Source organism: Castanea sativa, chromosome 11, assembly GCF_040712315.1.
Source record: "Castanea sativa cultivar Marrone di Chiusa Pesio chromosome 11, ASM4071231v1".
In the NCBI taxonomy this organism is placed as follows: Eukaryota; Viridiplantae; Streptophyta; class Magnoliopsida; order Fagales; family Fagaceae; genus Castanea; species Castanea sativa.
This window is the reverse complement of record NC_134023.1, coordinates 1,598,283-1,614,223: the sequence shown is the minus strand read 5'-3', so window position 1 is coordinate 1,614,223 and position 15,941 is coordinate 1,598,283. Positions and strand designations below refer to the sequence as shown.

Sequence of the window (15,941 nt, the reverse complement as noted above, 5' to 3'; positions counted from 1 at the left end):
TGTTCTTTTTTAATATGTTATTTTAACCAATTTAATAAATCACATCTTTTATATATAAAAATATATAGATAGAGAAAGAAGTTAAAATAAAGTAAAAAAATTATGTTATCTTACTTTTATAATGTGTCAAATTATTTCATATATATTTTCTCAAAAAAAAAATATTTCTCATATACTTCTATAAAATATATATATATATATATTTCTTATATATTATGTGTAAAAACATAAAAGTAAATTTATATAAACTATACTCTTTTTTTCTTTTTTTTTTCTAAACCAAAAAATTAAGTTTTCTATTCCTCTATTTTTCCACATTTTTTTAATCTTCTCTCCCACCCTTTCATTATTAATTCTAAACAGAGAACCTACAACAAATTTCTTTGTACTCGTCAGTACAAGGGAATGATCCATTGAACTGAATAAGTTTGACAAACATAATGGTTAAGAAATCTGCAAGAAATAAATGCAAACACAAAACAATAAAATGCTGAGCAAAAGATCCCAAGAGAGTAAATTGATGGTGGTAGTGAGATGACCAAAAGTAAAGAAAAGCATCCAGTTCTTGGAATGGACCAATTTGGACTAACCCAAGTAAAGCCACCATAGTTGGCCATAAGTAATTATAAGTTCATGTGGCCACAACCTCCATAAACTCTGCATCCTCTCCCATAGCCTCTAGAGTCTCAGGAAAAAGGCAAGCTTCAAATTCAATGCTACCCTCTTCCTTACCAGGAAACACAAGTAACCGCCCATCAAATTTAGTCCCAGCACCGCTTCGCAATGCCACGGGTTTTCCCCAACCAAAGTCATTACCATACACGTTGTGCCGTGGGGAGCTTCCTAAGAGCAAAGTGTTACTTATGGGGTGACTATAGTTCACCATCCTAGGATTTTTCACCCATTCATCTAAGAACTTTCTCACCTCATGAGGCGTCTTTGAAGCAAGCACATTGTTTATGCGCCAAGCCGCCCAACCGAGTCCATGTTCTATCAGTTCCCCTGCTGTGCTTGTGACACACTCCGATTCCACCGCATTCCCGAAGTGCTGTTTTGGCAATGGAGGCTGCATCCTTTGCCTTGTACCTATAGCAATCCTGCACTTAACCTCTTCATCAGCCTCCAGACACCGACTTCGAGTCACAGATCGCCAAAAATGACCCAAGAGTGCTTGCAGAGATGAGATCCTATCGGTGCCCATTTCATTGTTGGCCTTTGCTTTGAGTTCAGCAATTTTTTCTTTTGTAAAGTGAAAATACCTTTGTTTCAGCGGAGGAGGGACCAATTCCTGAGTCTTTTCTTCAAGGATATTTGGTATATGAACTGGAAAGTTGATGATTCCGTCAAAATGGCTACGTTCAAATGTGGGATGCGGTTGCAATTTCTCGCAAGTGCCTCGAGAAATCTCAGACCAAGTATTAAAGAAATGCCAGAATGTGGTTCCATCACAAACCGCATGGTTAAGAGTGCAACTGATGAAGATGCAGTCAACAAGCTCAGTTACTTGCACTGACAGCAACGGCTTGGAAATGCCCTCGCAGTTCAGAACACCGTTCATAAGAAAAAAGGAATCGACAATCTGGGGAAGATAGATAGGCTCAAGGATATCAGCCATAGTAGTACCCTCTGCAGCTGCATGGACTAACTGGGCTCCATGGTTATTGCAGTCAATGAAGAAGGAGGTGGTATTATCTTCATTGTTTTCAATCATGGCAAGACGCCCAGCAAGGGGATAGAATATATCCAATGTGCGGGAGAGAGAGGATTGTAGGTGATGAATCACATTGTTTTCTTCAAGTTGTTGCTCCTGTGAAGTTGTAGGTTTGAGAAAGATGAGGCCCCTTTGAATAGGACCGTATATGAGGAGGCGGAGATCCCATGGAGTTAACTCGATTCTTCCGGTTGAGTAATTGTTACTGGTGGGTCGGATAGTTCTGGTGGAAAGGAAGTGAACCATGTTGAAATTTGATTTCTACGCACAGAAGATGAATTCAACCGTTGAATAATAATGTTTGTTTTATAGAGTAATTTTGTAGTGTTAAATTTCAACTAATTTTAAAGTTAAATTAAAAAAAAATAATAATATTCCAAATTTTTTAAAGAGATAATAATGATGTTCCAAATTTTTTATTTGGTTGTGCGTTCCTGTTTCTTTTTTGCTTTTTTCTTTTTTCTTTTTTCTTTTTTCTTTTTTCTTTTTATTTTAAGAAACAATGGTTTCTTGAGTGTTGGGTTGTGTATTTTGGATTTGTGGTGGGACCGTTGTTGGGTTGTGTATGTTGCCATCTTTTTAATAAAGCTCAGTTAGTTTGTGTATTATACAGTCTATAATGGCGCTTGTCTTTGGCCGATTGTGATGAAGCTTTGTCGGTTCTCGGTTGGAGCTAAAACAAAGGATAAAAGCAGGATTCTCTGTTTGGAAGGGACGAAAATAAAAAAAATAAAAAAAAACAAAAACAAAAACAAAACAAAACTGTGTTGGGTGCACTGCACATGGGTCTAGCCCACATATTTTTTCAAGAGCTGATTTATTGAGCATGTTACTCTTGTCTTCCATGATTGGTGAGAAGTTTAACTTTTCTTATTGTCCATTCGGTTAGAGGAGTGGAAAAGTGGGAGGATGAAAAATTGTGAGATGATGGAAAAGTGAAAAGATGGAAAATATTTAGTTTTTCTTTTTGTGTGTTCGGTTGGAGGGATGGAAAAGCGGGAAGGTGAAAAACTCTTTTGTTCGGTTGGAGAGAAAAATGGAAGGATGAAAATTTAATTTATATAAATTGACTATTATACCTTTGTTACATAATATATAAGAAATAGAATTATTTGTACTCATTACATAATATAAAATTTATCATAACATATATATAATTTTATATTATTATTTTTATTATTATAATGTAAAAATTAGATTAGGTCACTATAAAAAATAAAAAAACTAAAAAAAAAAGTTGAAGATTAGGTCACGTTGAAAAAAAAAATAGAGAGAGAAGAGAACGTTGAAAAAAAAAAATAGGTTGGAAGAGGGTATTTTTGTAAAAGTGCTACCATAACACTTTTCTCTTCAGATTTTCCTTCCGATTTGGATGGGAAAAAAAAAAAAGTGGGCCCGAGAAGAAAACTTTCTCCCCAATTTTCTCTCATTCCTTAAACGAACAGTGAAAAACAGTATTTTCTACCCTATTTTCCTTCCTCTATTTTCTATTCTCCCTATTTTCCATTCAAACGGACGGACCCTTAAAGAAGGGAAATGATGATGCTTGTTAAGATTTTTTTTTTTTGGTCTCATTTAAAAGAAAGAGAAAAAGTTGTCAAAAAGAAACAAGCAAAGGCCATTCGGCTAAGAGAGCTAAAGAAAGAGATTTTGGTTGAAGCAAAGTCAAAGTAAGTGGTTTGCATTTATTGTGATTTGATGAGAAGAGTGTGGAAGGAAGAAAAGAAGAAAAGGTCAAAGAAATAAAAGGGAAAGGACATTTGGGGCAGAGAAAAGAGAAGTTCCAGCAAGTGAGACCGAGGACAATGCACTCTTGAAGAACTTTGTGAGTGAGAGCAAACAAAAAGGAAGAGAAAAATATATGTTAAGAAGAGAAAATTGTAACTTGTGAGAGATACACAGTGAAGAAGAGATCAATGAGTGAAAAGAAAAAGAGATTTTTTTTTAAGTTGTATTTTTAAGTGTTGTAATTTCTATTTAATATAGTGAAATTATTCGAAATTTGTCTCGAGGTTTTCCCTTCAAGGAGAAAATATTTTTACGTAAATCTTTGTGTTCTTGTGTGGTTATGCTTCCGCTATACTGGCTGAAATTTATTCACAGTTATACAAAATTTTTCACCACAATCTGTATTTTAAAAATAGATAAATACGTGAAATATTAAAGGATCTATGTTCAGTATTAATTAAATATAAATAAGTAAAAAATCGAAACAGTTGTTTTTAAAATATTTAATCTCAATCTTCTACTTTAAAATATATTAAATGGAGCTCAACCTTTTTGTTAAATCTGAAAATCATGTGTATTAAATATTATAAATACTTTCACAAAATAAAACATTTCACTAAAAAATATTTTTCAAATTTTTGCAAAACTTACTTTGACGACATTCATAATTAGAAATGTTCATCTTATAATTGTAATACAAACTCTTCTCCTCACCTTCTGCTGATCCTTCATCTTTGTTTGCTTAGGGCCTCAGTCTACTAGCATTGGGGAGTGTAAACACTTCCCAATTGTTATTTTACAATTCAAGATAATAATAACTTAGTGTGCGCTTGGATATCGCTTATTTTGCTAAAAACTGAAAACTGAAAATTGAAAACAATAAAAAAATTTTAAAAATTACTGTTCATGCTTGAAAATACTGTTCATATGCGTAATTGCACTGTTCATGTCCCATGAACAATGCAATAGGCGCTGGTTAAAATAAAAATAATAATAAAAAAAGCTGAAAATGCAGAATAAAGCAAATGCAAACGTGGGTTAACCTGTACACCTAAAAAAGTGTGCAACTTATGAATAGTAAAGTTGCATACATGTAATCTTACTATTCATAGGTTGTAAAAAAAAAAACTTGTAGTTGTGTATGAAAAGAAAAAAGATAGTGAGATAAAAGAAAGAGATAATAATACTTTTTATTATTTTATTCGGTTATATGTAAAAATAAAAACTTAAATATAAGGTAAATTATAAAATAAATTAATAAAATAGATAAAGTAATGTTACAGACCAGGCTAATGTCATCTTCAGGTGTGGTGAAGTTAAAAGGAAAAGGCAATAAAGTTTATATAGTAATTTCAAGTTGATCTTTTTTTTCTTTGAAGAGAATTTCAAGTTGATCTTAAAAAGTATATATTAACTCTTATTGAAACAATATATAGTCATATAGTCAATCCACAAGCGCGCCTAGCAATTTTTATATTTTTATTAAGTAAGAAAGAAGAAATGCCACAATTTGGGGGTGGGGTTAGGCCTTTATCCCATAAAGAATACAAATTGTACGAGGACCATGGCCGAATATAGTGGCTAATCACAATGGCCAAACAACTGACCAAATACCAAGGACCATGTCCAATTACAATGGCCAAGTAGCCGAGTATAGAGGAATGCAACAATTACGTACCTATCTCAAGATAATATGGCTGCTAGTTTATGGATCATTTCCTTTTGGTTGATCGACCAGTATGATTATTCTTAAAATAAATATCCATTGACACCCTTCACATAAGTAGTTATTGTGCCTCAACAACAGGCCATTGCATCTAATATTATTAGACTTGTTTTGTCTATTTGCATATTAAAATTCTTGCCTTGTCACACGTCCCCTCAATTAACCTGAAAAAACAACCATTTAGCAAGTCCTCTGCATAGGTTTTTTTTTTTTTTTTTTTTTGGCTTTTTCTCATCAAAAGCATCTTGACCTCCATACTCTTCAAATCATGGTTTTAAAATTTGGATCATTCAATAAACCGTAAAAAGAAGAAATTCAAAGTTTTTGAAGTTGGACCGAGATCAAACTGTGATGTCATAATTAATTTAATAATTAAATTAAAAATATATATAATAAATTAATATAAATATAAGAAATAACTAAAATATAGTCATATAATTTGTAACATCACGGTTTTTGTCTTTAGTTATTTCTTACTTGTTTACCTTTCGAATGTAATCACGTGGAGGGGCTTTTAAAAAAAAAATAAAAAAGAATACAAAAACTAAAAGAGTGTGGAGACAGACAAATGTTAAGCGAAAGGGGAATCCCATCAAAAAAAAAAAAAGAAAGGGGAAAAAGAAGAAAGAAGAAGAAGAAGAAGGAGAAACAACAGGCAGCAGCAGCAGAAGATTTGGCATGATTGGAAACAGCAGCAGAAGATGAAGGCGTGACAGGCAACTTGTACTTGGTGTAGCCCCTGCTTAGCCATCTTCTTCTTTCCTGTTTATTATTATTTTTTCCTACCAATCCTTTGGTGCTAGATTAGAAAAAAGTCCAAAGTGTATGCTGGTGCTAAAAAAAAAGACCGTGAGAACCGTTCACGGTTCTAAGAGCTGTGCGATTTGACCGCGGTTCCATGTTTTTTCTTCATAAAGAGGTTCTTAAGGTTAAAAGAACCAGAGCGAGGAGAAGTTCGCAGTTAACCCGGTCAGACCATACGGTTTGGTCCGGGTTTCAAAATTATGCTTCAAAGTTCAATTACGCTTTCATTCCTTAAACAAAGCCAACAAGTCTTTAAAATGTTAACTTTTCTATTCTTACTTCCACACTCTCACAACCAACTTAGGGGGTGTTTAGGAGAGTAGTTTGAGTTATGTTATTTGAGTGTTTTTGATATACATGCGGGTGAAAATGTGTATAAAAATGTGTATAATATTGTTTAAAATGTGTTGAAATGTGTTAAAACTATGCTGTCAAATGTAACCTTATTGACTTAACTATTGGAGCTTTCCTTCGCTCACCCTCAATTAGCCAGAGCCAAACTCAGATTTCTCTTTCTCAGCAAGGTACTTGTCAAGTTAAAATCACCTCTCCCGATGCAGTTGTCATTGAAGTCTTTGTTGTGGTTCCTTTCCAATTTCCATCAAAATCTTTGTTGCGATTTCATCAATTGTTCAAAATTTCACTCACCTATTGCCACATAAAGCGTTGTCTGGCTCCTCCTTGGACACTGACTCAGGATTATGATATTGTACTTTTATCCTAAACTATGGATATAAATAAATTAGTGTATTCTTTTCTCTACTTTATCTTTTTTATTAAACAAAAAGCAATTTTAATAACTTTTACTTACAGTGATATATATATATGTAACATTGTCCTTTTAGTATAAGCTATCAAAAGTACCCATACTCATATAATTTTGAATCAAACATATATATAATACCATACAAACTGCATGGGCAAAATCCTGTAAACAACGCATTTTATACCTTTATGGTTCATGTTGTAGGCTTCAAAATTCGATTGGAATTGGCATCTAATACCTTTATATCAGCAGAACTTGCCTGTAATTTCCCCTTCTTTTTTTTTTTTTCTTTGTTTACCTTATTGGTTGTACTGTAGCGTACATGAACGTACACATACATTGCACGAGGATCAATCACATTGCTCATACACATTCATCTATATACTTAAAAAGATGTGTTTCGGTTCTTCAAAAAGTCGAGAAAGCATTATTTTATAGTGTTTAAGTGCATGCTTTTAAAGCCCCAAAATATGCATTCGAGGCCTAATTTGATTATAAAACTTTTCTTTTGGAAGTTTGATCTATTTCAGAAATCAATGCTTACATCTTGGAAGGCTATATTATTATTATCATTATTTTAGTGTTATAATATTAATTAAGTAAAGTTACCTTCACACTCCATCTTCCACATGACAAGTTGTTGATTAATTAATGAAAAGAAATACCACAACAAACTACTAAATAAATAAAATAAAACAAAGAACATATCTTGAAAGATGAGGCATATGGATTCTTGCAATATTTGAGTTAAAAGTGATAAAACTTATAAAACAGGTAAGCTATGCAACCTTATTTTCCATTCCCAATAGTGATAGTTGTGAATTTATAGAAAAATATTAAATTCACTATCAGTTTTCCAATAAAAAATTTTTATTTATCTTTTTTACTATAAAAAGTTGATATATTATTAAGAGCTTTGTAACTTAATTGTACCTCATGGTGTTTTTAACAAAAACATATAGGATTCAAATCCTCCCATCCCTATTTATCGATCAAATTATCAACAAGCTTTAGTCCCAAATTTTTGGAATTGACTATGAATCATTAACATATTAATTAGGGTAACTTGGATGTGTATATATATATATATATATATATATATATATATATATATAATTATATTTTATCTAAAGTCATGTTTTTTATTACTTCCCTGATTGTATTATCTAATTATATTAAAAAAATTGATATAACAATTTTATAAGAGTTGCCTAATAAAATTTGTGATAGTTGTAACACCACTTTGTATATAACATAGTAGTTGTAAACACATACACCCGAACACCAAATTGTGAGGGATCTCTTTCGAGGAAATTTAGAAAATTTCCTTTTCCAAAAAGCAAATTGTCCATTCTCTCTATCTTTACACATACTCAAGAAGATGAGATACCAAATAATATATTCATATATTAAGACTAATTTTTCTTTTTCTTTTTGTTTTTTTTAGAAAAAGACTGATTTTTCTTTAACATCTTTAATTTATCTTTTTCTTCTAAATAGGGAAAAAGAGGAGAAGGGAATAGTGGCATTCACCAACTCCAAATTGTACCAAGTCAATACTGGTAATATTAATACATTATCCCCTTAGCCAAAAACCACATTAAAAACCATCTTCACTACAAAATATCTAAAGAGGCTTAGCACTATCCCTACTTAATCTATAAGCTACCTAACTCACTTAATTGAGAAGTAATTTTTATATATATTTTTATATATATATATATATATATATATATTTGTACAAGATAGAAATTATTCTTTAGCTTAATCTAAGTATATATGTATGTAAAGTCTTCTCTTGGAGATTTGAACCCCGATCCTTACCCCCCACACTCCACAAGTACTTATAGTTATAGAGTGACCATCTCGCGAATGGTGCACTGTGATAGTTGAGAAGTAACTTATTTTACACTTGTTGGTGATAAAAATTTTGGTTACTAATTTGCTATATTAAACTGTACGGGTCATTACTCTCCTTCAAGCCCATTTGTTCATAAAAGCCCATCATAATGGTACCATGTGTAAGACCATACACTGATCGGACCCCCGAGCCCATTCCATACAAGCTTTGATACCCATTTAAAGTTGAGACCAAGAGGTAAAAACGTTTGTATTATGAGGAGCGAAGATGAGATCGTACATGGTTGGTAAATACGTTTCCCGGGCAGTTGTATATTGGTATGCACGGCGTCACCTAAGGAATGCCGCGGCCGGGTAATCCCTCTGACGGTGGAACTAGTTCCAATGTCACTCTCGCCACCTCCCACTCAAAGCTAAACCTCCACTTAAGAGTAATAGCATTGGACCTTCCTTGCGTTACCTAGGAAATGATGCTGCTGGGTAATCCTTCTGACGGTGGAACTAGTTCCAATGCCACTCTCACCACCTCCCACTCACAACTAAACATCCACTTAGAGGAAACAATATTGGACCTTCTTTTCCACTCACCAAGAAAATAATAATAGCTCTTCCACTCACCTTAAGCTATAAATAAGAGAGGAAATTTCAATACAGGGGGTTGGTAATTTTAGAGGGAAAACACTGAGGAAAGAGGGTGATCATTCTGGGAAAATAGGGAGAATGATTCTGAGAACATAGGGGATAAGGGTATTGGGGTTGCCGAACATAGGACCACCCGTTGTAGGAAATCCAAAAGCCCATAAAGTAAATAAATTGTGAGCCTAAATAGAGTTTAAGTCCAATAACCACATTTTGGGCGCCCACGATTGGCACCGTCTGTGGGGATCTCCTACGTAGCTGTGGTACTATTGAGGCGCGCATGGGAAAATGTAGAGGAGACTTACTTTGGGCTCAAGAAAGTGAGGAACTAGAGGAGTGTTTATATGCAGAAGAGGAATGCTCAGTAGAGAGGAGGACGAGAGTGAAAGAACGCAAAAGGTGAAATGGGAACACAAAGAGGGCTATATATAGGGATTAAGGCATTTAATGAGGCGAGGAGCGGGAAAAAACCTTCCCAGCCCTTTTTGGCAACTTCCCCAAGTGTGTGGGCATGGTTCACAAGCTGTCAGATGATTCGTGTACCATCAGACAGTTCACCAACCGACAGATTATAATTACTGATGTGACAACTTGGCACGACACTACTTTTAAGAAAGACTATGATAATTATTTTGTCCGCATGTAATCCTCGGGAAACTGTCATTATAACTCGAACCACTCTTGGTTCATCCTCAGCAATCCATCCACTGGGCTTATTAGATGACTCTTGGTCATCAGAATCTTTGATTCATTATCGAGCCCCGAACATGAATCAAGGGGGGGGGGCTATTGTACGGGTCGTTACTCTCCTTTAAGCCCATTTGTTCATAAAAGCCCATCATAATTGTACCAAGTGTAAGACCTTACACTGATCGGACCCCCGAGCCCATTCCATACAAGCTTTGATGGCCATTTAAAGCCCGAGACCAAGAGGTAAAAACATTTGTAACATGAGTGGCGAAGATGAGATCATACACGATTGGTAAATACGTTTCTCGGGCAATTGTATATTGGTATGCACGGGGTCACCTAAGGAACGCCGCGGCTGGGTAATCCCTCTAATGGTGGAACTAGTTCCAATGCCACTCTAGCCACCTCCCACTCACAGCTAAACCTCCACTTAAGAGTAATAGCATTGGACCTTCCTCGCGTTACCTAGGAAATGTTACTACCAGGTAATCCCTTTGACGGTGGAACTAGTTCCAATGCCACTCTCACCACCTCTCACTCACAACTACACATCCACTTAGAGGAAACAATATTCGACCTCCTTTTCCACTCACCAGGAAAATAATCATAACTCTTCTACTCACCTTGAGCTATAAATAAGAAAGAAAATTTCGATACAGGGGGTGGGTAATTTTAGAGGGAAAATACTGAGGAAAGAGGGTGATCATTCTGAGAAAATAGGGAGAATGATTCTGAGAACATAAGGGATAAGGGTATTGGGGTTGCCAAACATAGGACCACCCGTTGTAGGAAATCCAAAAGCACATAAAGTAAATAAATTGTGAGCCCAAATAGAGTTTAAGTCCAATAACCACATTTTGGGCGCCCACACAAACATAATGAATTGCTAACATATATTATGTAGGACAAAGTCTAACTACAAAATTTGTTATAGTCTTAGATTACAACCTTATTAAATATCTTTTTATTAGAGGTGAATTTTGACAAATCTACCATTGGATTCAATCTTCTTCTTATATCATTCATACTTGAAAAATTTATAAAAAATTATAGATCAATAGCTATATCAGCAATAAATTTTTTAAATTACAAGTTTTTGTAATTTAAAATTATGCATAAAATATAGTTTATAAATTATATAATAAATAATATCCGATCAACACAAAATTTGACATGCATGTATGCGTCAAGTATTAAGAATTATCATAATGAAGGCTCTCTAATCTTCAAGTTGTCAGAACTATAATGACCCTTGTTACTGTGATAAAATTTGAGACTAATAAAAAAAGTAATCATGCTTGAGTCAAGAGAACTAAATTTAGATTTTTAATGTAAAAGTTTATAGTTAATAGCAAAATATGCATTAAAATTTTGGTTTTAACTTTTAAGCTTGTAACTCAGTGCAACGGCTTTTTCTAGTCTTAAAAATTTATTGATTGACCACATTTCAGATCGCTTATATTAAATAAATTAGTTTGTAACTTCATGCATATACATAGATACATTTAAAGATATACAATAAGATATATAATATAATTCTTATATATATAATTTAAATACTATTGATAGTCATTTTTATATTTTGTTAACTTTTTAAAAAGTTTTGTAAGGATATTGTAAGAGCTACGGTTTTGATGGCCCAAGTCCACTTAGAACAATAGTACCTTGTGCTTCAAACTAAGCCCAAACAATAGAAGATTAGTATGTAGAGAGTGGAAATATAATTCTAATGCAGTTAGGAGTTAAGGTTAGTACTAAGATCAAGGAGCTCAAATAAAGAAGAATAAGTCACATCCGAGGAAGAGTTCTTATATATGATTGACACAGGTTTCTATTAGGCAATAGATTGTTCATTTTCTTGTTTCTTCTTTTTTTTATTTCCCAAAAAGAGATCCCTTCTTATCTGGAAGCTCTTTCCTTTTTATATCTCCCTTCTTTGGATCCTAGCCCTCCACTTGTATGTCTCAAGGCTTTTTTCAGGATACTTGTCCTATCAGAGCTCTATTGAAAGTAGTAGAAGGGGTTGTTAGCTGTGAAAATACTGTTTTCAATTCATTTTCTCATTAATGCAACTAATAAGATTGTTGTAGAACATTTAATGTGGAGGATGAAGGTATACTCTTTAAGGAAGCTTTCTCCCACCGTAATTCTAACAGATGTTATAAGGTATAAATGTAAATTCTCCATTTTTTTTTTTAATCATTGGCTCACTTAGTGCTACTTTCTGTTCTCCTTACACTAATATTCGATGTACACAGGATCATGCATACCTTAAGTTCTCGCTGCTACTATATAGTCAGAATATTTTAACTTGTTTAGTATAGAGGATTTCGATGTTGAGGCTGTTTCTATGAAGCATTTTCTTTACAAAGTGTAAGAACATCATGACAGTTTGATTCCTTGAATTGTTAATCAATCAGATGATGGAGACAGTAAATCAAGAGAGACTGGTGGAATACCTGGAAGAGCTGCAACGCAAAGAGGATACAAACGACAGTCATGCTGCTGCTCTGGGAGGAGAAACATTAACTTGGAACCCACATATAGACAGGGAGTGATTCCCTGCTTAGGAATATTGGAAAGTTTCATTGTTGTTGGATGTTATGCAGCATTTTCTATGCTGTGTTTTTTTTTGCAAATATTTCAGCTTAAGAGTGTGATTGGCTGCTTAGGAATAATGGTTATAGCTAAATCTATTTATTGTTGCTATTCAAATTTTGCATATAAGCTTTTTTAGTCAAGCCAATTCTCTGCTGTTTGCTTGTTGGTATTTGTAGGATGATCATGTTATTCATCACTTTACGAATTCTAGGACTCAGGATATCAGTCACAAAGGAAATTACAGGAATGCTTTGAAGCCCTTTCAAATATATATATATATATATATATATATATAGCAATAAGAAGGTGGATATCATATACCCAATCCTTCTAGTCAGGGAGGGGAACATATTTGTAGTATTGAATGGATCATCTGTTAATTTGGAATTAGATATTAGAGACCAATAGACCATATATAGAACACAAGCTATAGCCTCTTTAGCATTCCTGTAGCCAATTTGTGCGTTTTACCCCTGTTAAAATAAAGGAGTTTATACAAATGCCACCCATGACTTTTAAGTGAGTGTCAATTTTATCTTTGAATTTTCGATTTGAACAATCAAACATCAGCACTTTAGTTTAGTTCTTTCTACCTCATAAATAATTTTGATTTAGACACCTAATTGATGCAAATTTTGTACTGTAATAAATATAATCTTATAGGCTTTTCAACAGTACCTTGTTTGCACAAATCCAAGGTCTAGATGACTCTCCAAGAGCTGCCCAAAGTTGTTGGCACATAAGAAATTGCAGAAACTCATTAGAAAATGGAAAATGTGGGAATGCTTTCTGATAAAAAGTTGGAAATTTATGGAAAACTTGCTTAACAAACAGTTACATCTGCCGCCAAAGCAGCTTAAAAAACAATACTATAATTCCTTTATCTATATACTAACGACTACATTTACCACTTGTACAAATTGACTAAGTCGGATTCCTTGAACCAGATAGTGAGTTTTCTCTATGAGATGGCCAAACGGAGCACAAAGGCAGAACATCCTTGCTGTAAGGCTCTAAACAGCTTCAGTATTACCGCACTCAAAAAAAGCAATTGAAAATCCCAAGCCATTAGAGTCAATCTAAGGTAACAACTGAACAACCCAATTGAAGTATGGCCCTACTGTACAGTGTACAGCAATTGAGACCGCGTAGCGAGATGTGAATTCTGTCAGCACAAGTAAATAAAGGCCAAGTCGCTCGCTTTTTGACTCACAAATAAAGCTATCAAATGCACTTTGTCGCTAGGAAAAAACCTCTTCAGCGCAGGGGAAATTTCCTTGTCATTCTTTTCTTTAAACACACCATGTTGATACGCAATTCTCTCTCTCTCTCTCTCTCTCTCTCTCTCTCTCTCTCTCTCCCAATTTAGCTATGTCAATCTCCAACATCGGTATGAGGCAGAACCAAGTTGATCCAGGTAAAGTTTCAAAGAATTTCGAAAATCCCAAGCCATATGAGTCAATCTAAGGTAAAAGCTGAACAAACCAATTGAAGTAAGGCCCTACTGTACAGTGTACAGCAATTGACACCGCGTAGCGAGATGCGAATGCTGTGGGCAAGTAAACGAAGGTAAAGTCGCTTTTTGACTATCAATTGCACTTTGTCACTACACAAAAACCTCTTCAGCGCAGTGGAAATTTCCTCCCCATCCTTTTTTTTAAACACAGAATCTTAGCTGAATTCCTTCCAAACACACCATTTTGATACGCAATTCTCTCTCTTACCTCTCTCCCAATTCAGATATGTCAATCTCCAACATCGGTATGCGGCAGAACCAAGTTGATCCAAGTGAAGTGTCAAAGAATTTCAAGTTCTTAGACAAGAAAATTTCAGTAACTTAATACTACCATGTAATTGCAATTTATTGTTTTCTTTTGTGTGATTTTTGGTTGCAGAATTTGAAAGAAGCGAATCACTGGTAGAGTCGTCACATTCCATTTCCATTATCACTCTTCCCACCTTACAACTCTGACACTGATGCTAGTTCAGAATCCGATGAAGCAGCTTCAAGATTCTCTCATCTCTCCCTTACCATACCCTCCTCATTTTCTCGCATCTTATTCTCACCACCACCAAAAACAAATCTTTCCATTCCATCACTTTTCCCACCATCTTAGTCAGAAGAATCTAACCAAACGCCTCCACAATTATCTTATTCCATAGATTCAATCTTCCCACCAGCCAGGTCTCTGCCATACAGATCAGATACTGACTTAGTCACAAGCATAAATGATGTCAACCATTTCTATCAAGCCAGTACTACAGCAAGGGTTACACCAACGACCTTAACTACTTCACCATCCTTAACTGCAGTGGAGAATGCACTCCCAAATGGTGATCTATATATGGGGAGTGTAACGGAAAACGTGCTGCATGAATTAGGGTAGTACTTGTGGACAGACGGGTGCATGTACGAAGGTGAGTGGCATAGAGGGAAAGCATACGGTAAAGGAAAATTCTCTTGGCCATCTAGAGCGACCTATGGGTCATGGAGCTCCGATTGGAAACACGGCTATGGACATAAGCATTACGTGAACGGAGGCTTATATATTGGGTTATGGAAACAGACTGTGTAAGATGGGCATGGGCGTTACATTTGGTATAATGGTAACGAGTATATTGGGGAATGGAAGAACGGTGTGATTTTGGGGCGTGGGGTTTTGATTTGGGCAAACAGAACCAATTATAACAGGGAATGGGAAAACGGGGTGTAGAGAGGAAAAATTCTCAATCTATCACAAGCTGACACATCATATTATCAAGTCCACAAATTACGACTAATTATAAAGCGCCACATACTACTGCTAGATTTTGATATCACTATTCAGAAACCAACGGCAATTTGTCAAGTGTCATTGAAATAGAGGTATGAAACGCATCAACATGTGTAAACGATGACATAAGCAGTCCTGCACGTGTAAGCGATGACGCAAGCAACCCAGCACGTGTAAGCGATGACATAAGCAGACTAATTAGGCTGTGACATGAGTCACCAACCGGACTCCGCCACGTGTCGCTCACCCACCCCCAAACTCCTATAAATAGAAGCCTTCCTAAGACATTTAGGAGAGGACCAGGATACCAAGACATCTTTGAGAGGACACCAAGACATCTTGAGTTCAAAAATCCAAAAGCTCTGCTGGAATCAAGCCTTGCAATCTCCAGGAACTTCAAGAACTTCAACTTCGAATACAAAGAACATTCGAAGAGAAATCATCCAAACTACTTGTCTAGATCTCAAAGGTCACTAGAATCAAGCTCAAAAGCCTCCAAAAATCTTAACAAACCACAAACTAGAGAAGCTCTAAGGATTCAAGCCTCTAAAGCCCCGAATAACTTCTACCACAAACCTTCAGAAAAGAAGAACGCACGAAGAACACGAAGAACACACAAAGAACATGAAGAACGTGAAGAAT

General features: G+C 34.9%; 1 protein-coding gene across 1 annotated transcript; it reads right to left on the bottom strand.

The window, feature by feature from the left end:
* Positions 1-467: 467 nt before the first annotated feature.
* LOC142617526 (putative acetyltransferase At3g50280) lies at positions 468-2,039 on the bottom strand. Its single transcript, XM_075790419.1, has one exon. It carries the CDS (start codon positions 1,955-1,957, stop codon positions 632-634), a length of 1,326 nt encoding a protein of 441 aa, XP_075646534.1. The 5' UTR covers positions 1,958-2,039; the 3' UTR covers positions 468-631.
* Positions 2,040-15,941: the final 13,902 nt, after the last annotated feature.